We start from the raw sequence: 25778 nt of genomic DNA on the forward strand, positions 1-25778 counted from the left end.
CTTTCTGTCTGAACTGGTGGCACCTGATAACACTGCCATGTAAAAGAAGGCAGCACTTCTTAACTCCTTGTCTCTTGTTAGACTTGTGGGCAAGATTGGCTAACATTGTAGAGCCAAAGTATGTACGGAAGGGAAAATCCAGAGAAACAACATGAAACAAATAGGGTTTCCCCATAAAAATCTTCCTTCTCTACCCATAATCAACACCAGCTGAAACCCACTTAAACTGAACAGTCAGGATTGATATGTTTGGGAGAATTCACATCATTAACATTCTCAGCAGTAAAAAAGCTAGTATTTAATATGTTTAGAGAGTATACATCTAATTACAGTCCTCCAACTTTATTTGCAGCTTTTAAAAATGCATTTAGAAAGCAGCAAAGGAAAGAGCAGGTCTGTCACTATTAAATTTTATTATTTTTCTAAGCAATACCAGATGCTCATATAGAGAGGAAGTCAAAGTGTCTGTTCTAAAGGACTTGGAAATCATTCTAATTTTGCCACAAACCGCAAAATGTACATTTTCTATGCAAGCATTCTACACACTTCAGCTGCATTGATGTATACCAATACCGTAACACACTTCTTACATTTGGTCAAAAAGTTATGGCAAAGCTAAAGGAAAGGTAATTTGAACAAGAGAGCAGAGCAGGGTTGAAATGGCCAATTCTTGAACTTTCAGTTATCTCCGAATCTGCATTTGACTAGTAGTTCAAAACCCACAAATGCACAGAAACCTTGCAAAGAAGTGTATCACTGATGGACAATTTTGTTTTAAGTCAGCTTGTCCGAGGTCAGACGCCTCAGAGTCTGCTGCTCCACAATGTCACGTACTGTAAAGATCACTACTTGGAATGGGAGAACACCACTCAGTGCCCTTTGCCGCAGTTTTCTGGCAACAAACCTGTGGTAAGAGTGATGTTTGCCTTCTGGTTTTAACTTAATGTCCTTCCTTGGAAGGCTAAATGTCTTAGGGAGCAGGGAGCTGAAGTGTATGCTAGTGATTGGCACTTAGTGTCGTGTTTAGAGAGTAGTCGCACATTTCTGTTCCATGACCTCTCCCTATGCGTTAAAACAGTGATCCTGACCTCTTTTATAATCAGTATAGACAGATATAGATGAAGAGTGATGTATAAAATTTTGGTGTCATTAATAATAATTTTTATTTCTGGAAGATCCTTCTGTTAGGCAACACTCCCTTCGAAGGGTATGGATTTCAGAATTATACTCTATTTAAACCTGTTCTGTACATTTATTTTTTAATTATTCAGTATCAACAATATCCTTGATGTGCTCACCGCACAAACATAGGCTCAAAGTGAAAACGTTATGAGGGTAGAGATGTGAAAAATACAATGGAACAGTAAAGCTAGGAATGCAAGTTAATATTATTATTTTAACTAACTGTACTTTAATATGGATAGTCTAAATACCATGGGAGAATAAGTCAGAGTTAAAATTATGTCCTTGCTTTGGGGCACATGCTTCATATCATCCAGCCTTGATGTCTTAAGTTAGGTAAAAAGGAGAGAATTTGAAGCAATGAATTATGAAAGGGAAAGGCAGGAAAAATGTCCCACGGAAGGGTGGTTTTCCTGCAACAAGATTGCAAATCCACAGGGGGTAATTAAGTAGCAGACTTGTACAGTATGTCAGATGTCTAGCATCCAAACACAATCATTTAACATTTACAGCTCAAGATTTAGCTTGCTCATATGCAAGTTTTTGTTGTTTCTTCCAAAAAGAAAAAACATACCAAAGGAAATCCTGAAGTAAAGGAGAAAAATTAGCATTCAGTGTCTTGTAGCTCTTTTAATGGCTGACATAGATTTTTCTTAAACTAAACTATTGTTAGCCACTATCCAACCTGCATATTAATGAGAAAATGAATGACTCTCTAAAAATTTCAGCTACAATGTCACCATAAAAATCAATACATGGCTACGCACCATGAATACAGACACAAGCTTGCTTTCAACAGCATGTCTTGACATTCATTATCATAAAGCTAACTGGAAAGAACTTCCACTTCGCTATGTTAAACCTATTTTGCCACACTTTCCTGCATACCCAAGGCCATATTTGCAAAGTCACATTACTCTAAATGAATTGTGATAATACCGTACGGCATATAGATCATCTGTAAGAACAGTGTTTTGCTGGATGGGCAATGTGCTACGGTGTGATACCTGCTAGGCACCGCAGATAGAGAGCACAAATTCATTCAGAGGCTAAAAAGCCATGGCGAAGCTTGTGTAGCATGAGCAGGTGCAGATGCAGATGGCACTGAGAAGGGAGGGGACAGCCTTGTGCATAGCTGGAATTGCATGAGGTGGCACTGACAAGTGCTCACCCTGCTGGCCACAGCTCCCAAGGGAGGCTACCATGGCAGAGCCCCTCTCTCAGTCATGTCACATATGATCCCTTGCTCCATATTTTGTCCTGATCTGGATCCCTCTTGAGGACAATGAAGCACTTCTGTTGCACTCAGGGCGCCTGGACTTTTATCCTCACAGCCTCTCCTGAGCCATTACTGCCCCATCTCAGTTCACTCTCATTACAGGAGGAAACACCATTTTACCACTTGGGCAAGAATACCGATGCCCTGATTAGCCAGCCAGGAGCTGTGTTTCCTAGCAGCCCATCCTTCCTGGTGCTTGCTCTGTTGTCCCAAGTCAGCCAAAAGACATTTTGGACTGAATTCTCTGTTGCACTGGAGCAACGGCACATTTGAAATCTCAGCTGAGCTCTCACAGAGGGAAGCCTCCAACCTTAACATTCCTGTCACATGCTTTTGTTTACAGGTAGCACAAATGCAAAGGAGGAAAAACAGGTCTCATCATTATTGTGGCTTGATACATGCAAATATATTCAAGACGTGAGATTACCCACTGTGCAGATACACCTGTAGTATTTAGGGACAACGGATGTGTTGAGTTTCTGCTTTAACTGAGAATCTTCTGGCTTATGCTGGTTGCTTCCCATTATTAAATCATGCATTTTTTTATTCAATTTTCAAGACTTAACCTTGGGAAATTGCCACTCCATCCTCTTAGCACTTTCTAAGGAAGCCGCATAATTTTATGGCTTGCTTCTCATAAAAGATACTTTATAACCCCTGTTACCCAGCTTGTGGAGCAAAGTCAATGTTTCAGCAAGTTACTCTTTGGAGATTTTAAAAGCCACACAGTTGTGGAGTCTTCAGTTTGCTAGAATGAGCTGTGTAATTAACAAAACTGGAAATAAAACAGTATCTCTTCTAGAAAAAAAAAATCATGAAGATTCAATTACAGCCAATTATCTTAGCTATCAGTACAAGTCAGTGAAATCATCACCTAGTATGCTTGAATAGCCAAGTATCTTTATTACAGAGATCAGTACATGATATTAGCAAGAAGAAACACAGCAATCACCTGCAACACTTAAAGCATGACCAGCTTAGTATCTTCAATCAAAAAAACACATTTATTGATACAGAGCCAAGTAATGGATTAAATGGAAATGTATTCCATTCCTCTAATTGAATATTTGGGACTTAATGCTTTCTCATACAGTATCAGAATACTTGCAGCTGACAATAAGAGCTACCCCTATCTGATCCTTCTGAAATATTTTAGACTTTGAAAAGAAAAAAAATAATAAGGTTATGGATAATATTGTATAAATATATGCATCTCTATGTCTTCAGATCCAATGACATCTATATGTAACACCTAAATTCATTAATCCTTTTGCCTTTTAGTAGGAAAAGATTTAAAAGGACTCTTCTTGGCCAGAATACAGATAGATATTAGCACCACTTTTGGAGTGCATCTGTGAAGGAGTCCCATATGTCTGTTCCACAAGAAAGCCAGAACTGCTACAGTAGCAACAGAAATACTCCCTTGAGAAAAGCGAATCAGAAATCACAGAAGAAAAACCAAATAACTTAATTTTACGTTACCTGCTGATTTAAGCCAGTGACGCAAAGTATTTTTGTAGACATTCAATTAAATGTTCTTTTTTAATATGCAACTTTCTACAGGCTTGGAAGTGGGTTTTAAGTCCTATGATGTTATACATCTGTGAAAGAATTGTTAGATTTTGGAGATTTCGACAGGAGGTGGTCATTACTAAGGTATGTAACGTAAGTTGCATGTCTATGTAAAAAATATTATGTCAATGACTTTTTTTATCTTTTACAGGTAACTTCTCCATATTGTGACCTCACTTTTCACTCCTAGCTTCAGCAGCTCTTCCATCATTACCATGGTTTCAGCCAAGTATCGATCTTAGGTTTTCCGTTTATTCCAACAGCAAGTCCATAAGAATATTCCATACGGGTCCAAACTTGATTCATGGAGTACCAAGCTTTACACCACCATAACACAAACATCTGCACAGAGGTTCTATCTTTTTAATGAACTGAAACCATGTTCCACTCAAGTAAACGCCAGAGATGCCCTTGCCTTCTATAGGACACGGTTTTTACTTTCAAATCTGGAGGCTTCTAAGGAGATTAAGGGTTATATTATCAGCATAAATAATCGAAGCTTCATTAATACCAATGTAATAATTTATCCCAGTTGTAAATATCTCTGTGTGCTAAGGGCCTATTTAAGTGATGGCAAAACGGATGGAGAATGGTGCTATTGAAGTAGCCGAGTCCATATGTATCAAGACAGTGATCAGAAACTGGCTTATTTTTTTGTGAGGGGAAAAGCATGTTGGATAAGTCTTGCTGCTGATTTCACAGGGTGGCTGTGATCTGAGAACCTCAGTATATATGACATATAAAACTGACTGCTTAACTGAGATTACTTCTTAATAAAAGTATGTTAGAATTGAACTCATACGGCTTTTTTTCTTCTTGCCAAACCAACAATAATCCCATACATGTTAACAGTGTTACATGACAGTAAAAGCGGGAAGTTATTCCAGTCTATTAAGGAATAGGCTCAACTAAAACAGAAAGTTCACAAATTGTTGAATTGTTACAGCCTTTCCTCTGCCTCTTACACTCACAAAGCAAGCTGCCCCACGATACGCACTATATGTGCTCTCAAACTACTGGACAATACCAGCACTGTAACAAGCAGTTTAGGATGTAATCTACAAGACATTTAAAAATTAGTGTGCATACCAATTTGCACCAACTCGTGGTTCAACTCAAGTAGAAATGATTGCAAAGTCACCTGTAACCTAATGAAAACAAACAGTTAGTTACTCTTCTGAAGGAAAATAAAACAGGTCCTTTTATTATTGTTTAGGTGGTGACGTATTCCTCTGGAGTCCTTGAGCTTCACATGAAGAAATGTGGCTTTAAAATGGGACCTGGTCAATATATCTTTCTACAGTGCCCATCTGTCTCATGGCTGGAGTGGCACCCTTTCACCCTCACCTCAGCTCCTGAGGAGGACTTCTTCAGTGTTCACATACGGGTCGTTGGGGATTGGACTGCAGCCCTCTTCAAGGCCTTCGGAGCACAGGAGAAAGCTTTCAAGGAATTGTGGATGTTACCAAGGTTTGAATGACAGACAATACATTTTAAAATGTTAATTCTACATTTTAAAATAAATGTTAACATTTTAAATTTAATTAATTTTGTGTGTGTTCTTTATGCTAGAGTATTAGATCATAGTTCTGGATCCAAAATATGCCATTACGCTAAAAAGAACACAAATAAACACAGTCTTGAACTTAGGCCACAGCTACCAAGAAGACGTGATGACTAATCCAAGATTTAAAGTCCATATCAACATCTATATCTCTGTCTCTATCATTTAAATCTCTAGCATCTATATCCATGCCTAAAGGTATCCATTTTGACAGATTAAGAGCTGAATTAGAACAACACTGGAAGCTACCTGCTTTGTGCCTCTATGTTTATGCTCTGACAGCACCCATCTGCTATCCAAAATTCCAGCTTTTCCCATTCAGTTACTTAGACATTTTGTGGCTCCAGAAACTTCTGTCTGAACCTTACTTCTTTCCAAAAGTGTCCCTCAACTCTGTCTCTAGTTTCCAAATCCTGCTCCACTTTATAAAGGTTTTACTGGTATTCAAATCTGTATGTAACAACTTCATCCAAGCAAAATGTTGATGCTTCGTTGTTTCAGGTCAAGGAGGGCTCCTCTGAAGTTGATGGAGCCACCCTGACCTACACCAGCTAAGCATCTGGCTCTATGTGTAATGGATTCAAACCGTGTAGCTCCTTGCAGTCACAGCGGCGATTTTCAGCAAAGAAAGGTCTGGCACAGGATCATTTCAATTCCTGTGGAGTGTGTAGGGCCTGGGAATGAAAGGCCTATTTTCCCCCTGGAAAATTGCTTTTGATGAGGGAGTTCTAGTAAAACTGAATGGCAAAAGGCACTTGTTTAACTGGATTTATATAATTTAATGGGACTTGGATGTTAGAGAACATTCCCCCAAAAAGCTTATAGATACCACTGATCTACAGAGGCATACTAGAAGGTAAGGGCAGAGAAGAAAGTCTGTTCCAGTCCTTGCATTGTGCCAGTTAATAAAAATTATAAATGAAAGCCATACCTTTGTTAAAGGCAACTGGAATGAGAGTATACCATTTCAGCAGAACTGGAGCAAAAATGGTCCAAGGTGATTGACAGCCAGTGTAGACAATGAGAAAGAGAAAACTGTTATCAAATGTTGCTGGCCACAATGCAGAGCTGAAATTAACACTGGTGTCATATATAAACACTCTTCTTTTTAATCTTGTTAAGGTGCCTAATGCCATCATTCAGTTGCTTTCTTGCAATATATTAAAAAGAATATTTCAATAGCTAAGCTAGCAATAAAGCAAAAAAATCAAGTCTTTTTCAAAGGTTTCAATGTCTAAAGATAAACACCAAATTGGTGACTATATTAAAAAATAAGAGCAGAAACTGAGCAGAGGATGGGAGACCTGTAGCAACTGAACAATAAGGTAAGGTTCTAAAAATAAAATCTTTATATCGTAAGTAATAAAAGAAGACTAAAATAAAATGTACATACATGTATATAGGTAGCAAAGACAGTTAGTTGTGATTTACGGTCAATTTGAGAGATAAGACCATAGAAAAGACTATTGCTGTAAAAATAATCAAGTTCCATATTACACCTCTTTGGGATTTTGGCTCACTTAATTGCTGTTTTAGCACATTGTCCAAAAATCTAGCTTCTCTTACAGTCAGGAGTACTACACAATCATGGTGATGAACAAATGTTTAAATTCTAAAAATAATAAAAGAATCCATTACTGTTACTTTTCCAAAACTAAATACTTCCCCTGCCTTCCCCAAAAGTATAAAGCTTCTTTATAATGAAATTGTGTAGATGGACACAAAGAATATTGGGCACTCCAACCCACAGTTAGAACCAGTCTATAGCCCTATTTTCTACTGTCCCTTGGCGAATGCAAATGTAGTATTTGTTTTCATTTTGTTTTCTATCTTCCTACCTTCCGTCACCCTCTCTAGATCAAATGAATGAGTTGTGTAGCTCAGTTTATCTTTCTCTGCTTTCTCCTTTCTACTTCTCTGAGACATTGTATTTGGCTAAGCTCTCTAGCTACAGCTGAGCAATGTGTTCAAACCAATAACGAGATCTCTGTCACCTGAGGAGTTAGGAGCAGACTGATGAGACAAATGTCTGTAAGAAATGATTCAGAAATAATTGATCCTGTCTTGTATCAGAGAGACGGATTAAAGAACCTCTTCAAATTCCTTCCCAATCAATTTTTTCTCAATCTACTACTAATAATAATTGCTTCCAAGCCCACATTGAACATCATAGAAAGCTCACCTAAAAGCAGTTCTTAGGCATTTCACATATATACCGTAAATTAATCATATTTTACAGTGTTAAAAGTGCTTATAAAGTATAGGGCTGGACAATAATCTGAATAACAATACATATTTTTTAAAAATATTATTTTGTTTATATCTGAGGCTAGATTTCCAGAAGTTATCCCTGAGTAGCTGTTTCATTTGATACAGCACTTTCAGAGCATTTGGAATCTTGAAATAAAAGCGACAAGTACAAATGAAGGAAAAAATATTTCCTAGGACTTCGGTATACATTAAGAAAGCAACGATAGGTTTTCAGATACATTGTGTCTCCATATTTGTGTGTACCAATTGCTTGGTGATCCCTCTTTCTTTTCCTGTTAAAGAATTTCATTCTTGATGTGTATTTCAGATGAGTTTTAAAGATGATTAATGCAGTAAGGTGCACAAAACAATACAAAATCTGAAAGAAGGAAAAAAATAATTTTTCCTAAGGACTGGGTGTTAGTGAAACCACCTTCCAGTGCACTTGTGTTGTTTAAAGACAGGCTGGACAATGCGCTTCAAAGTACTGCATGTATTTACATTCATGTTGCTAGAGGAATGAATCTGATTATTTAATTCTAATTCTGACCAAAATAATGCCTCAGCATCAGCAACATTGATTATAGGAGGTAGTAACATAAACAAGCATTTCTACTTACGTTTTGCCTTTATGTCAGATCTTAAATACAGTTTTATTGCAAAAAATGTATTTCTAAAATATTGGGTTTTTTTCAGAAAGAACTGAGAAAATAGTAGTTTCTTTGCATATGATGACCTCTTTCTTGCTTTCTGTTTTATTACTTTAACACATATAAAGACCTTTTCAAAATTATTAATATAATCTATGCCTCTTTACTTTGACAGATACAATACAGAAAATAAACCTCTAAACCAGGATGCTTTTCAGTAATTTGTAATTAAATATGCAAATTCCAAAGCTAAATTTGGACATGCAATTATATGACTAATCACATTTCAGAAAGCCAGAAAATTGCAATTGCATGCTTAAATAGATGGCCAGGCCCCAAATCCACATGGGTGCTCTTGTTCTCTTACTTCAGAAAAAACAGTTGCTTTGCTATTAAATGGCACCTACTGAAAATTAAATGTGTGTCTACGGGTAATTTGTGTGCCAGCATGGACAAGTTTTTTCTTTTTTATTTTAACAGAATTTCAGTTTTGAGAATATGTAGCCCAACAAATGGTAACCTTTCTGTCATTTTACATGTTGCTGACCCTTAACTAAATGTCTTGTTGCTGTAGATTGGCTGTGGATGGACCATATGGATCAGCAACCACAGACGTCTTCCACTACCGAGTGAGTGTGTGCATTGCAGCAGGAATTGGAGTCACACCATTTGCCTCTATTTTAAAATCCATTTGGTACAAATGCTGCAACCCTAACACAGAACTGGCACTGCAGAAGGTACGTAGGGAAGTTTATCACTCCATCAAAAAGTTCGACAAATGAGCCTATTTCACCAGATCAGAGAGGCAATTCAGAGCTAGAGACTCACTTGAGTGCTTGAACTCGCTCTCAGAGGCAGTCACTCATTTTCCAGCTGTGTCAGGAGCTGTTGCTGGGTGGGGTCTCCCAAATTCACTGTCATTCACTGAGGAAGAAGGTAGCCCTAGCTGCAGTGTATTTAGTAAAAGCTGAAAAATTCAATTTTCAATAGCAACTGGAGATAAATGTGGAACATCTTTCCTAGCTACACAGATAATTAGAGAGCTTGAATAGAAATTTGACCTCTTTCCTACTTTAAATTAAATCCTGCAAGGTCACCTTAAACAGAACTGAAAGGCAGCACTTGCTTCTTATCCAGCTCTAGGTTTCATGAGGGCCCTTTGACTGCATGTACTGGTCCAGAATGCTGCATTCAGTGACCATTATCTGTTTTTCACACCTTGCAAAGTCAGGGTATTAGCCAGCATAGAAGGAATAAAGAAAGGCATTTAAGGTCTGGATGAGATGCATATATCGAGATGCATATTACTGCTTCAAACCACTTGTAATTATTCTGTTGAAATATATTGGGTCTGTAAGGCATGGATGGCACCAATTAAGTTAACATACTCTCGATCTGCTTACCTGTTATACATCTTCTGCTAAGGATATGTGAGACAGCACTGGGGAAGGATAGACAAAGAAGAGATAATACGGGTGAAGTAGGGTGAGGGATAAAAAGGTAATAGAAAAGAAAATCAGCATTGAAGATTTTGTTCCCTAACCATCATGATAAGTGGTAGCTTGTGGACCTTAGAGCTTCTTTTAGCTCATTTTCCAATGTAAAAGCTGAATCAGGAACTGTTCCTCATTTCACATTTCAGGACAAATGTTGAAATTGCATTGGAGTGGACAGATCTCTGAGGGGGTCAGTACATATGGAGCTGATTGCAGGACCCACGGGCTGATCTTTTTAAATGAAAGAGTGTTAAAACTGGCATCTTAATGACAAGCTGCCACCGAAAAAGCATCTGGGATTTTGGTAACTGAGGAGTTGAGGACAGGTTCAAATTGCCAGGGGGGATCTTTGAGGCAGAAAAAGCAGTGAGAAGGGAGGGAAATAAAAATGAAAATATGTGCTGGATGTGAAAAGAAGTCTATTTGCAAACACTATGATTGTACCAGAATGATCTTTTCCAGGAGAGCTAAATATACTTATATGCACGTTAGGTATGTGTATCATGTATATTCTATATGTATACAAGTAAAATTGTTCTTATTGTCATTGCTGTTGTTATCTTAAGGGGAAAATAACAGAATTTAACTATGCATTGAGAGTATAATACACTTCAGGGTATTCATCCATAGCTTAGGGAGAATCTTGGATAAGTGTGCCTGCAAAAATAAATGCATGGTGCATTCTGCCACATTTTTTCTGCTATAGAGTTCAGTTTTTCCGAATTCTTGTGAAATACAAAAGTATCTTGATTTCTCCATGTCCTTTCTCTGTATCTTTGCTTCCTTACTGGTGCAGTGGGAATAGTGATGCTTATTTTTCACAGGTGTTATGAGGCTAAACTTCATTGGTGTTTGTAATATATTTTGAAAGCCTGGATGAAAGGTCCTGGGGAAGTTCACAGCACTACTTAAAAAATTTAGCAGCCATCTTAGTAACAACGATTAATCTCAGGGTAGCTCCACATTTTTTTTTCCATTGGTTAAAAGCTTCCACTTGTGGTATAATTACAAATAATTTAATCTTCCTCAAAGTGTTCAGCACTCTCTTTCTGCCATGATGAGTACCATAGAAATGTCTATTAAGGAAATAAATAAGAGGTTTTTCTTTTTTTTAACAACTTCATTTTGATTTGAGTACAGCTATCATTACGCTTATTGAACTAATATTTCTTAGCGTTGCCCACATACGGTTTAGATATAAATACTCATAGCTTCCATAATGTCTGCAGCTGTATAATTTAAAAAACCCAGCAAATCAAAAGGAATACACATTTATCTAATTGATTCTTCACAATTAAATAGCCTTAGAGCCTTAATTTCCCTGTCATTTTTTTGCACTGCGGAAGGGCACTACTACTAGTCATGGCTGGAAAGTTTCTACCAGCTTTAGTTATGCATAAAATGATCTTTATTTCACATTAGTGGTCTCATTTTTCAGATCAATTGCTGCTGAAATTGATGAAATCATACTGATCCATCAGACACCAATATTAGCAAACACCCACTTTCTCTTTTACCCTATATAAGGATGTAAGAAATGTCCTACTGAGTATCACCAAAGATCCATCTAGCCCAATGTCCTGTCTCCAACAGTGGTTCTTCATGAACACCTAGGGAAAACTATACAGACCAGAAAATCATACAGTGATAAGTCTTTAGTGGACACTTTCTTGCCTTTGAGTGACTTCCAGTTCAGTAAGGTCTTGATACAAGAGCTGCAGCTCTGTGTTTAATATCCCTTAGCAGTTTTTACTTCCATGAATTTGTGTAATTACTGTTTGAATTCATGCAGACATTAGACAATCAGAGCACGCTGTGGTAATAAGTTCAAATACAGACTGTGAAGAAAACAAAACTAGCCTTTTCCATTTGCTTTGAAACCAACTGTCCCTGCCTGAGGTAACCTTCTGCTTCAAGCTCTACCACAGCTCACAGCCTTCTCCACAAAACACCTTCTCTCAAAGACCTAAAAACCTGGGTTCTTTTTGCTGTCAACCAACCATCTTTCAGAGCTGCGTTTGAGGACAGTTTAGGACTCTTGCTTCAAATTTAGAGATATGAATTCAAGCCTTGTCCTGCATTTACACCAAAGGCTGCTTGCTGCCACCCTAGCTCTAAGCCAGTGCCTCATGTAGGTGCCCAAACCCCTATCCTCCCCTGCATGCTCCAGGCTGCAGGCACTGTTGCACCTTAGCTGTAGTGGCCCACTGGATCAATTGATTAGACTGAGGAAGATGTCAGATCTTTTTCTGGTATACTACAGCCCACAAGTGGTGTGGTACACTCAGGAGCATAGAGTCTCAGGAGCAGGGAGATGCCCAGGTGCAATGTGTAAGAGGGTTTTGCAGGGACTAGTCCTATTTAAGAGGGAGCAACAAGAGTCAGGGATGAAGGTGCTTCCCTGGGCATTCCCTGCTTCATCACCTTTTACAACCCTTTGATGAAAAGCTGGCTTTGCCCAGAGCTGCTGCTCCACCTCTGCCTTCAGGGAGAAACAGATGGGTGGTCATCAACAGATAATTATTAATGACTTTAAACATGATGGAAGCTGATTTACAAAGTACATTTTTTCACCTTACAAGAAAGAGGTATCAGAGCTCTTGCTCTAATCTGTTGTACAACACTCAGGATGTGGGAAACTGAATGATAAATACACACGCATTGTAAGGGAGCAGAGTATTAAAGAAATAAGCAACTACTCAAAACCCTGCATTACAGATCTGATTAATAGCAATACTGCATCTAACTCGATTTGCAAAAAGAGCACTTGGAAAATTTAAGACAGTTTACTTGGGCAAGCCATCAAGCTGATGAATGTAGTCAATGGGGGTAGGGTGGGTGGAGACTAATGAAAAATAAATCTGAAACAGATTTTAAGGGTCCTAAATAATTGCAGTCAGTTAATAGTATGAGGCTTACAAAAAAAAGATTCAGAATAATTGTTTAATTATAGAAATGCACTGATGCTAGCCTTATTCTACAGTTTTAATAAGGATTAATTTTACTGTGTGTTTATTGTATTTTAATTATATATTTAATATGTTATGCTATGCTATGGGCAGTCAGTGTAAAGAAAGGAAGACTTCTTTGTAAACACCATTTATTTTAACATATTATACTAGAAGTCCTCTTTGATTTAAGGGGAACAGGAACCTTTTGCCCATAGGCCAACGTTCTTCACTACCTCTTTTCTGTCTAAGGTTATAATCATGGTCCAAAATACTTCTTAGAGTGACAGTCTTTCTTCATTACCAAATGCCCTCCACCTCTAACATGTGAAAATTAGAAGCAGTGCAATGGGTACCACTTCATCAGAACCACACCAGGGATGAGTTTAATGAATTCCTGCGGCTTCGGAAAGCTACATCTTTTATTGAGAGGACTGTGACAGAGTGGTGGCTTGACCCAATTCAGTTGGACTGCCTGTTACTGTAACAGCTGGATGTGTAACCAGCTAAAAGCACTCCTTGAAGCTCCATAGCCTGATATTCTGGAAACCAGTCCCCTATTTGGGGGAAGACCATATCATCTCAACTCATCAGCTAGCTTTTCTTCCTCCTTGCCTGAATGTGCTTGGCTTCCAGTCCTGCCCACATGCTCCCATTTAATACTCCATGCACAATTCATTATTCATTTAGAAGCACTCCACACACATGTACTAAATATACATTTCCATAAAATGAACTGCTGAAAAGAGTTGAGAAATAAGATGATCAAGTAGAGGCTGGGGGAAGAAATTTCTCACTACAAATCAACAGCCGTGGTGTGATACAGACTGACAGCACTCAGTGGGCTGATTTTTGAGGTGCTGAGGATGTGGAACAAGCAGGAAATTCAAGATTCAGACACAAAAAAACTACATAAAGGTTAAGGCTATAAATCTTATCTAGTTTTGGTAATTTAAAATAATGTTATTGTTGGTCACAGAAATGAAATGCTATAAAGTCAGTGGGCTTGCTTTTTCCTCATTACCTATGCCAGTGTAAATCAGCAGCAACCCCCCCGTAAAGCAATAAGGTCATATTTAAAGCAAAACATTGAGACAGAAGGGGAAAAAGCAAACAGCCAAGATGGTTGGTACTAAAGTTCTGCAGAGAGTCCTATTCCTGGGCTGTAAAAATACACTACTTAACCCTGAATACTTTATCTCTGTTTCCTGGGATCATACTTCATTTATATTTCACATAGAAACCACAGATGGTCCCTTACAGTACACTCAGATCTAGGAAACATCTCAAATTACTGTTAGTCTCTGTCACCAAATCTCCGGTGAAGCATGGTGTTACCACATTTTTCTCCCACCACCTTACCAGAAGTCTGACAAGCTAGTATATTAAATCTTTGGGAAACCTCTTTATAGCTCTCTGGTTTTTTCTCTGATTTTTCGCTTCAGAAGTCTCTAATATGCATCTTTATCTCATTGATCCTACAGAAAAGAGCTACAATTTCCAAAACATCAGAGCTCCCACAGTGATTGCCTTGGGTTCTGACCTTTCAGATTACCTTTGACATTGAGGTATAATAAAAGACAGGGGACTGGTGAGCACAAAGAGAGATGGGTTGGAGGAAATTAAGGGATTTTGGAACAAAATAAAATTCACAGCTCCAATAAAACAAGTTCCAACTACCCTTTTGTTACATTGTCCTCTGTGCTGTTCCTTTTTAATCTGAAATTGTGTATTTTCAGGTTTCCTCTGTGTTTGTGAATTATTTCTTTGGAGGCACTATAAAAATAATTACACTCAAAATTACATTGTTCACAGAGGCCCATTCAAGGTCTGGTGCCCTCTATTCAAAAGTAATGACTGATTGCGTGGCAAGAGCTACAGAATTCAAGTTCTAAGAATGGCAATCAGATTGCCTTGTAATTGTGGTTCAGCTGGGCATCATTGGTGCCTGGACAGACATCCAGGGAACTTCAGACGTTCATCTTCTGGGTGGTGAAGGAACTCCCAGTCCAGTCATTTGCACAGCTGAACCTCTCTGAGACAACGGATGGAGCTGAAATCAGGGGATGGGCTGTGCTTCCACTCCCCTCTGCAGCACAGCATTTCCAGGTGGGAAATTTTGACTGTCCTGAAGACTCCCCGAGGTAGCTCCTGCTCGGCCTGGGACAGCCTATGTCTCAGTGTGTTTCAGATCCTGAGAGGGGAATCTCACCAATCCCAAGGCTCCACAGAGTTTCTGCTGCAAAACTGATGAACTTGTTCACAGATAAGACATTTGCAAATGGTCAGCGGAAACTGTTCCTGCAGGAGTGGTCACACAGGACAGTCATTTATACATAGTTAATTAATTAGAAGATGCTTTGTATGTAAAGGGCAATAGATCACCCTATATCATGCACATGCTGGAGTGGTCACAGCAGTCCCTGGGCCAACTGGCTATAAGAAATGAGCAGAAAAAGGGTTTGGAGGAGTCCCAGCTGATCCGGCTGAAGATGCCACATCAAGAACTCCTGAAATAGAAACTCTCATCATCATATGGACAGTCACTACCCATCTTGTTTGAAATATTTTATTCCCTATGCAAGCATTACCCTATGCCAAGATTCTAATGAATTAGCTTCTTAAAAAGAAAAAAAAAGATAAACTCTCTGCTTTGTTTCTAAGTGATTGCAGTCAAGGAGGAATAGTCAGAAACAAGCCACAGGAATGTTTTAAGGATGGAAAATTAGTCTCTCAGTGACAGATCCCAGGAATGTTTGGTTTATCATTGAAAGGATTATAGTATGACTTGATGCCAGTCTCTAATTCCTACCTGGGGAACAAAACTTTAATAACAGGCTCTCCAAATCAATAGACAACTATAACAAGATCCAGCATATGGAAGACGAAGATAGAGAAATCTGGATGAGAAAAACTGTGTAAATTTTTCATAGAGAGGAGGTTTCCAAATAATAGGAAGCCAATCATGGGGTAGTGGTTCAATTTACTCCTCTGGCAACTTTAAAATTAGAACTTCATGTTTCTCTAGAAATTATGTGCTCAAATTTAAACAAGAAATGCATTAAAAAAGAAGCAGGGACATTCTACACCCTGTTTTATACAGGGTATCTGACTTGAAGAACATAACTCTATCTTTTCACCACTTCAACTGTTAACCTATGGCATAAAGTTTTGAGAAACTGAAATTCCATTTTAAACATAACTGAAAATAAATCCAAAATTTCAAAGAATAATGAAGTTACTTGCAGGAAATGCAGCATTAGGCATTCTAAGTCAAAGTTGAGTTGGCAGGGGAGATGGGAAACATGTACACTGCCTATCTTCACTAGTGCATTAATATATTAACTCAATGTTTAAGATGAAAATGAAATTTTTAAAAGATAGAAACTACATCATCAAAATTATGTGTAATTATTTTTAAATTTTATAGCGATGAGTCGCACACTATGTGATTAATGAGTTGAGCCAATCATTAAGAAGTCTGATTGGAAGTTTGCTTCTTGCTAAATCTATTTACTTTCATCTGACAGGTTTATTTTTACTGGATTTGTAGAGACCCATCAGCATTTGAGTGGTTTGCTGATCTTCTGTTCCATTTGGAATCAAAAATGGATGAAAAAGGGAAAAATGATTTGCTAAGCTATCATATATTTCTCACTGGCTGGGATGAAAGTCAGGTAATAATGAAACTCTTATGAGTCTGAGTTAATGTACCTTGCTTTTCCAGTATGGTAACATATGGAACAGGAACAGTTGAATAAATGATGGATGGAGCAGAGAACTGAAGGATTATAAATATAAAGACACCAAGCTGTCTGTTTGCATCTCACATTTAGGAAAACAGGAATGGAGAAATCAAGCCAGTCATCTTTCCAGTCCTATATCTTGTCTTGGAGAGCACTGATTACCAGGTGTCTCACAGAAAAGTGCAGAGAGCCTTTCAGGAGCTTCTGAAGAGACACTTTGTCCACATCTTTGGAATGGTCTTTAAATAGATTCTGGCATTTTTGTACTGAAACATGGAGGGTTGTATAAACAGTGTTAGTTTTGTTTACTCTTTATTATTTACTATCATTTTGGTTGTTCACGTATACAGCCAGTGCACTTTGAAACCTGCTGTGCTCAGAACATTTTGGCAACAAACTCTATGGTCTAATTCATGTTGTTTGAAAAGACATTTTCTTTGATTGACTTTAAATTTGTCATCTCATAATTTTATTGGATCATCCCAGCTAGAGGCACTTAATCTTTAGACAGGGTTGATTTTATTCAACTTCTTTAGTCCTTACCTAAACCCAAATGAGTTACTTTCTCTTTTCTTTTAATGGATCACTCAGATCACACTGTGATCAGTTAGGCACCTGCCAGAAAAACTCTCACAGAAGTCTTTCCTCTACTGTTTTATTTCCTGCTGCCTCTGTTGAATGAAGGACTGCCTAGCATAGATTAAAAAAATAGATTTCATAGAGCTTTTTCCTTCCTGCCTCTGCTGACACAAAAAAAACCATTGTTTCTGCTTTCCTTAGGGTTTCTGTCAAGTAATGAGGCATGTGCATAAAGCTGTATTCAGAAAAATCTACTCTCATTGTGAAGTATATGGCAGTTATAGAAACTACCACTTTGCATTAGCAATATCACAGGGTATTACCTAAAACCTGCTTTGAAAGAAACTATTGAGGAACCTAACAAAACACAAAGTTGTCCTCATCTCTCAACTGTCATCATCCCACTTCTCTCTTGGGAAAACATCAGGCCAGAAATCAGGTAGGGAGACAACTATTCCTGCTGAAATGTCTGACTCTTCACTCGTGTACCCTTCACTTTGCTGAAGTGCCTCCTTCTCTTCAAACCCCATTTTCCAGTCTCCAGTCAGCACTGTCTCGTTATCCCATGCTGCTGGTTATGTGACGTAGGAGCATCCCTGAAGCTGTGCTACCTCCCGAAAGCCCCCATCACCCTACCTCTAAAAGGTTGTGGAGGAAAAGGAATGTGTTTCAGTGGCCACTCCTCCTACTCTGACCAGCCCCAGGGAACTGTGCTGGGTAACAGCTCTGCCTTCTTCAGACATCCACAAAGCTCCTTCTTCTTATAAGTCTTACCTATCTTTAGTAAATTTCAGTTCATCACTCCTCAAAATTTGAGCTTCAGCATCAATAATATTTGGATGATGCTTTGCTTTACTTCACTTGTGCCTTAGCAAATAACAAACCCAACATTCTCTCCCTCTCACCACATAGTCTTGACCAGTAATCAGGTGAAGCAGAACCCAGTTAGTATGAGCAATTTACACCTTCTAGTGCACCCTCCACTACTGGCAGGTGTTTATTCCTTACACAAAATATTTGTTCAATGCTTCGAGGTCTTTGTAGATTCCATGTTGGCAACAGATGGGCAAACAGTTATGGCACATGTTTGCCTCTGCTTGGACAAGAACTCACGTTTCAGCCTATCGCTCCCTACATTGCCCCTGACATTTCTAGACAACTTTAATGCTGTGAGCAATAGCAAGGGCCAACACCAAAATTTCTGGAGAAGTTCCACTTAATGTGAGCAGAACTAGCCCATCTGCTCAGTGGCACAATTTTACTGTAAACAATTAAAAAATCCTGCAGTTACCCACCTCCTCCTCCCACCAAGCACTTTCAGTTCTTTCTTAGACTATTCCAAGTCATCCATGACAGTGGCCTGAATTAACAAGAACCTCTCAGAAACATGACCTTTTGTGACAACTGTGCTTGACCAGAATAACTGAGTTGTTAAGCAACATGGAAGACTCATTAGCACAAGAAATTTACAATATTCCCAGGAAACTGATTTAAATTTCAGCAACCACTTCTGCAAGAGATTATAATGATGCCTAGTTCATGCTAGGGCCTGAACTAAACTCAAAGCCCATTTTTTAACTTAGCTTGCTGTGGTAATTTCTTGACAGTGATAGTAACGATGATAGTCTGTAGTGAAAACAAGTGTATTACGCCTACAAAATCACAGTACAATTAGGAGAGACGGTGGTTTTGTTTCTAAATGCATCTGAGAAGTACTCAGATAGCATGGTAATGGGCATAGCATAGGGGATGAAAGACAGTAAATGCTCATGAAAATCAGGATTTGTTTTCTTGGCACTGGGAGCTATGCAGTTCACTTAGTTCAGTGCTTCACCTGAGATGATCCACTTTCTGCACCTGCCTCCGCCTAAGGAGAAGAGTCAAAAAATTCAGGGATTTATCCGTGCTGAGCCGGTACATCCGCTATCCTTTCCATCAGCAGCAAAATGCTCTGGACTTCCTTAAAGTGCACATAATTGATAATATTTATTGTCAAACTCTACTACAGTACACTTTGCTCCCTTTCATAAACTCCAACTCAGCCTTAAAATGGTGACTTCAGGATCTGCAATGAAGGAAGTGTAGAGTGAGATATTTAAAGGCTGAGAAGAGGTTTGGGAATCTAAGACCTGCCTGTAAAAGTGATTGAGGCACTTAGGCCCGGGCCAATAAAGACAGGTGTTTAATCCCAACTCATCTCAAACATTCCATCTTAAGAAACTGAACTCCTTCGAGGTCTTGGGCACTTACGGAAGTGCTTTTCACAATTCCAGTAACTTTGTGAACTCTTCTGCTCTCCTCTCTTTTCCTCTCTTCTCCTCATCTCTCCTCGCTTCTCCTCACCTCTCCTCCCATTCGATAATTACAGTTTCCTTTCTCTCATTAATACTTCCATCTTCCACAGCTAAGTAGCATTACTGCTTTCTTCTCTTACTTGGAGTATATGTTGTTGACTCTAAAATTACTATCTTGTAAATTTGCCTTTAGGCTACTCACATAGCCCTACATTATGATGACAAGATGGATGTAATTACTGGGTTGAGACAGAAGACCTGCTATGGAAGGCCAAACTGGGACAATGAGTTCAAGCAACTAGCAGAAAACCATCCTAGGTAAGGCAGGTTGGCTTCTAAGCTTGTTTAGGTAACTCTTCTCTCAGCATAAACAGTGGGAGAAGGGGAGGGCAAACCTTTCTAAATGACCCTTTTAAAATAATTTCGTTTTTTGCTGTGTGGAAAGAAGATTTATGCTTAATGAAGCTTTTAATGAAGAAATCTCGGAAAGAGAATGCCAATAAAATCTAATTTTTGGACAAGAAAATCTAATATTTAGAAGTATTTCAATATCCTGGCCTTTGTCCAGATATAATTGAAACACACAATCCAATTACTGTTCTGCACAAAGGACAAAGTAGCATTAATTTCCCTTGAAGATGGTTATTAAAGAGATAAACTGTGATTTTTTTTTTCTTATGATGTCAAGGATATGTTTGTTCTCTAACATATTTGGCTACTCTTGCAAGACTATGCTGTTCTGTTCTTAGTTCATCTCTGCTGGCAAAGACAGTTCATTTGAACTTGGTGGATTCATTACTGGTCTGAGAAAAGCTTCTTTGTTCCTGGAAGCCTTTGAAGCAAGAATTTGAAATATTTTGTGTTCAACGACAGAAAATTCCAGAATCTTTTTGACTCTTTATGATTTCCAAACATTTACCTGCTAATACAAAATAAAGGCTTGCACTTAGGAGACAGAGATACAAAAAGAAAAAGCAGAAAACTTTTTTTTAAAGATGAAAAGACCCAAGAAAAAGCTGAAAGGGATGAGATCAAAGAGAATACAGTAAGCTACAAGAACACCATAAAATTGCAAAAATAGTAATAGAGAAACCACTTGATGGAGGTCAGAATAAATAATACAATCAAGAAATACGAAAGATTAAAAATAGAAAAAGGCCAAGAGTAGAAAATATGATTTTTGAAAGAGCTTTTATAGGGATTCTACTGCATAAACATAAAGCTTAAACAGAGCTTTCAAAGTTATAGTTGAAATATTACTTTTTGTTGCTTTTGTTAAGTACAGCTGAGAAAAACCTGGTTTTCTGATGCTCAAGGTGGGAGATGAGCATTAACTTTATACACTGGATCTTGTGGTACTTCCTTAGAAAGCCAGTGCCAAAATGACAGAAAAAAATCTGCATTTGGTTCTGAACCTAAATGCTCGTTTGTGGTTGAACCTTTTAAAGAAAACCTTGCATGACATAAGGATTCCTTAAGAGAAAATAAAATTCCTGACCTTTCCATGTTCTGAGCTACAGAAGGTTCAAGAGGCAAAGAAACTCAAGAGTTTCTATTATGTGATGGAACAATCAGCTTTTACAAGCTGACTAAATTTTGGATCCCTGCACCTAGGTCCATGGAATTTCCCCTGGCTGCAACAGTATATTTTAGAGGATTAGCAGGAGTATACCACTCCAGGTTAAAACTAGTGCAATCGAGCCCCACAGCAACATGGGTACTACTTATGGGGACTATGACTTGGGTGCCAAAATCATATCTACAGTCCCTCCTTCACAGGAGCAAACTTTTTGAAACTCATGCTGTCACTTGTCACTTGTACTGCATATACATAGATTGAGCCTTCCCCAGCAACACAGCATGTGTATCTGTGTGTACATATATATATGTTTTACAGCAATATGTGCTATGTACTTAGAAGCAAACCCTCTAAGGCATTTTGAAGCAAGTAACCAGGTTTCCAGCTCGCTGTAACAGACTTGTGTGCTTATGAACACAATTGTTTGTTACACTGGTCATGTCCTTATAAGAACTACATATTTACAAATTTTGTTATTAAATCATACATTTAAAAATTGCCCATAGGCAGAAACATGTTAAAATAAGAAGGGGGAAAAAAAAAAATAAAAAAGAGAGAAAACTCAGAAGTAACTGAGAAATTTGGGTATATTTTTATAAAAAAAAAAAAAAAAGAAAAATTAACTCAGCTGGAGGAAAAGCATTGAAATTTTTCAGCCCAAGTAGTGTGTTTTCTTCTCTGATTAAAAAAGCTATGCAGATCAAACCCAAATAACTACCATTTAAACTAGTTTGTGACCTCTAACATAGCAATCCAAATAAATAATGCAGTAAGACGTAATAAACACTAATGTATTTAAATAATTATGCTCTAATACTTTGTGATAGTAACACAAATTTTTTCAAATGTATTTTTCAAAAGTCATTTCAAAAGATGCAAAGCCAGAGGCAGCCAAAAGGTATAGTTTATGCATTTACTCTGCTACTTTCATTTTTTTGTTGTTATTGCAATTACAGCAACAGTATTGGAGTATTCTTCTGTGGACCCAAGAATCTCTCTAAGATCCTTCAAAAGACATGCAACTCGTATTCATCAGTTGATCCAAGAGGAGTTCATTTTCACTATAACAAAGAAAGTTTCTAGGCTGTACTTCTTAACTATATAATAGGTATCACAAAATTCTGTATTTTTATCTCACCTTCTCCTGTCCTCTACTTAATCTGCATCGTTCAGGCCAGATATTAGGAACTGTAAATTGAAGTAGGTGCATTAACTTCAGTATAAAAATACCATTCTAAGCCCACTAAAGATTTGGACCCCATCCTTAGCCTTTCCTTTTAAGAACTGAAGGGCTGATTCTCCTTTCTTACTTAATGATGCTCTGAATCCATCTACATCTGTGTGAAAACAAGCACAAACCACTAATCTTTGAAGCAAAAGGTATGAGTAAAATGGACATTTAGAACTGTTCCTCACTGTTGTGTATGGTCAAACTACTACTGCAGGCAATACTCAAATTCCTGCTGTTTAAATCATGCCCAGGCATTCAAAGCTTTTTCCTCCCTGTTGTTCTGATTTTGCACTGCTTATAGCCTCCCACTGCACACACATCCATATCCACATCCACATCACCTTTTGCTGTTTGCAATACTGTTTACATACACATTGTCTAACAAATTCCTTTTCCCTACCAAACCATGCACCATTTAAACCTGCCATTTCCACAGCGATGGTGGCTGTGCATGCCATAAGCCAGTATGTTCTGAGAGTTAATATGTTTAAGGAGACTCCAGAAATTTTTGCACTCAACAAATGGATGTCCTGAGACAGGCAATTGAAACTATGGAAAAAGGTTCCAGGTGTCATTTAAATGTCACATGCTTCACAAGCACTGAAGAATGGGCTTTAAAAGATACAGAATCACAGACATATGACAGAGTGACTGAGGGAAGGCACCCACAGAGATCATCTGCTCTAAACCCCTTGCTCAGAGCTGATTCTTTGAAGACAGTAGCAACGTTTGCATTCTTTCAGTTATCAGGACCTCATCTCATTGCCATGACCATTCAAAGATAATGAAGAATGGCCAGCTGCCTCAGCACTTCAGGGTGCACCCCATCAGTTCCTATGGGCTTGTTTAAAAGCTTCCTAGCCTCATCCTCCTTCACTAAGTCTGAATTGCTTCAGATTTTCCAACTTGTCTAAGAAGCCTGGGATCTCTGAAGGTCAGCCTTACCTGTAGACTGAGGAGAAAAAGGCAGCGAGTACCTCAACCTTCACCATGGCCCTTGGCAGCAGGTCCCCCATCCCATTCAGAAGCAGAAAAACATTTTCCTAGTCTTCCTTTTGCTATTCATGCACACATAACAGCCCTTCTTCTTGCCCTTCATCTCTCAGATTCAACTGCCAATGGGCTTTGGCTTCCCTAACTCCATCCCTCCACACTCTGTGTCTCTATATGCCTCCTGCATTACTGGTCCATTCTTCCACCCCTTCTACACCTCCTTTTGTGCTTGAGTTTTGTCAGGAGGCATTTGTTCATCCATGCAGGAGTCCTATTACCTTTGCTTGACTTACTCCACTCAAGAGGAATCATTTTTGAACTTGGAAGAGGCAATTCTTGAAAATCATCCAGTTCTCCTAGACTTCTCTTCTCTCTAGGGCCATACTACATGGGATCCTTCCAAGCACGGAATTCATCCTGTGTCCTCTCCATGCCATGTGTGTTAGTGTACAGGCACTTCAGATAGGCTTCCAGTCATGTGAGTTTTCCAGAAGAGGTGTTAGAGCTGTCCTGTAGGCACTTGCTTGTTGTCTTCCACCTTCCACCTTCAAGTATTACCTGTACTTAGCTTTGTGACTTTAGCACTGTTAAGCACATGGAGCACAGGATAATTCTGGAATGAGGGAGGAGAAAAATACAAAATATGGGCATGTTGTAACATCCACATAAGATAGAAAAGTGAGAAACATACTTACCTATTCTCCAGCTGAGAAAATTAAAGAAAAACTATATTCAAGTTGGACTGAGGTGTTAACTAGCATCATATAATACATTTACCCAGCCACACAATAAAACCAGAAGGTAGAAAACATCCTGTGTATGTCAACACTCAAGTAAGACAAATGACAATATTATATATGTATACTTATACACACACATACAAAATGCGCACTAGAGGGGACGTAACTGCATAGACAAAAGAAACAGAATAATAAAATTTATGTCACAGAAGACTCCAATATTATTATATACCTCTTCTATTAGGGGATAGAGTATGTGTGAACAGAGATTGCTGTACAAGATATAGCTGTATTGTTATTAAGTTTAGGGCAATGCATCTTTGTTTTAAAATTGTTGAAGTTTTTTAAACGCCTGCCTATGTGAAATGATTAATGCGGTGCATACCGTGTAGCAGTAGAGTGAGTGGAGAATTAGAGCCTCTGCCAGTTCACCTAGAGGCATTTATCTTTTATTTTTTCCCCTGGTGCCCGTGCTGAGCCTCAGGGTAAGCTGACACATTTTTTAATATAAATTAAGCTTCTTTTTTTATGTGTGTTGAAAATCTTGAAGGAAATGAGAAATGTGTGTAGGCACCAATACCAGCTGCCATTGCATGAAAGAAAGAGGTGACAATTTCCTGCAGATTCTGAATGATTGTTTTAATGGGGTTGGATCGGAGGTAACAAGCACAAAGATATTGTGCTGCCAGAAAAACAGGATCTGTTCTCCCCCTAGCCTCATGCAACAAGATGTAACATTTAGCTTCTGGCTCAACATGGCATCTCTTCACTGCTTTGATTTATTCCCACTTTTGCAAATCACTGTGGTATGCTACAGGAGATGCATTTAGAGCCCTTGTTATAGTTCATTGAGTAGCACTGCTGTTATCACCACCAGAGGAGAATTTCACTTGTATCAGGAATGACTGACCTAGAATAAAGGAAAAATAATAATAATAAAAAAAAAGAAGTGGCGAGGTTTGTTGGACTAGGATGAAACTGCATTTAGGTTGAATGAAAATCCCTTTATTACGAATATAATTTAAATCAAAATGGGAACTAGGAAGATTTGGCTTCCTGCCTTGTTTTGAATAACACTGAGCACACAGTAGCTATGATAATGTGAGTGCATATGTAATGACTCTATTATTATGTTTATATATGGAAACATCATTCACTGTCAGGGAAAATGAAAGATATCTTCATGGATTTGTCCATTCAGCTTCTTCAGAGGGAAGTGTTCAGCACTATGTAGGAAAATATTATTAAATAAAATATAGTCATAACAGCACAGACTCACCACATCCTGTGACAGAAAACTAATCGTAGACAAGGATCGTAAATATACAGATTAATTACTTTGGCTCTTACAATAAAAAGAGTGGTATTATAATGATTGAAGTTGTGTTATGATAATTTAAGCTTATTCACTAGTAAGTATAAATTGAAATACATGGGTGTATATGTTCTGGGTTCCCCCCCTTCCCCTCTCCTCCCACGTTTTGCATGTAGTAGAAATTATTTAAATAAGTTTCCTCTTTAGTTTACACTGAAAGATTAAACAGAAACTGTCACTCTTAACAGAAGGTCCATCATACGGTGCCTGTAGCATATCATCACCATTATAAGGACTCTCCTGCTTCTTTCCTGCTTTTAGATATAATTAAATGGTTAAGAGGAAATACTGTTAATGGCA

The 25778-nt window shown here is 38.2% G+C and overlaps 1 protein-coding gene across 1 annotated transcript in view; it reads left to right on the forward strand.

The window, feature by feature from the left end:
• Positions 1-22222, forward strand: part of NOX3 (NADPH oxidase 3) — a 38236-nt gene extending 16014 nt beyond the window's left edge. The window contains exons 7-13 of the mRNA XM_030499537.1: positions 780-909; positions 4025-4117; positions 5250-5503; positions 9072-9234; positions 16472-16618; positions 19754-19878; positions 22096-22222. Of these exons, the coding sequence (XP_030355397.1) occupies positions 780-909; positions 4025-4117; positions 5250-5503; positions 9072-9234; positions 16472-16618; positions 19754-19878; positions 22096-22222 (1039 nt within the window). The remainder of the gene's footprint in view (positions 1-779; positions 910-4024; positions 4118-5249; positions 5504-9071; positions 9235-16471; positions 16619-19753; positions 19879-22095) is intronic.
• Positions 22223-25778: the final 3556 nt, after the last annotated feature.

Source organism: Strigops habroptila, chromosome 10, assembly GCF_004027225.2.
Source record: "Strigops habroptila isolate Jane chromosome 10, bStrHab1.2.pri, whole genome shotgun sequence".
NCBI lineage: Eukaryota > Metazoa > Chordata > Aves > Psittaciformes > Psittacidae > Strigops > Strigops habroptila.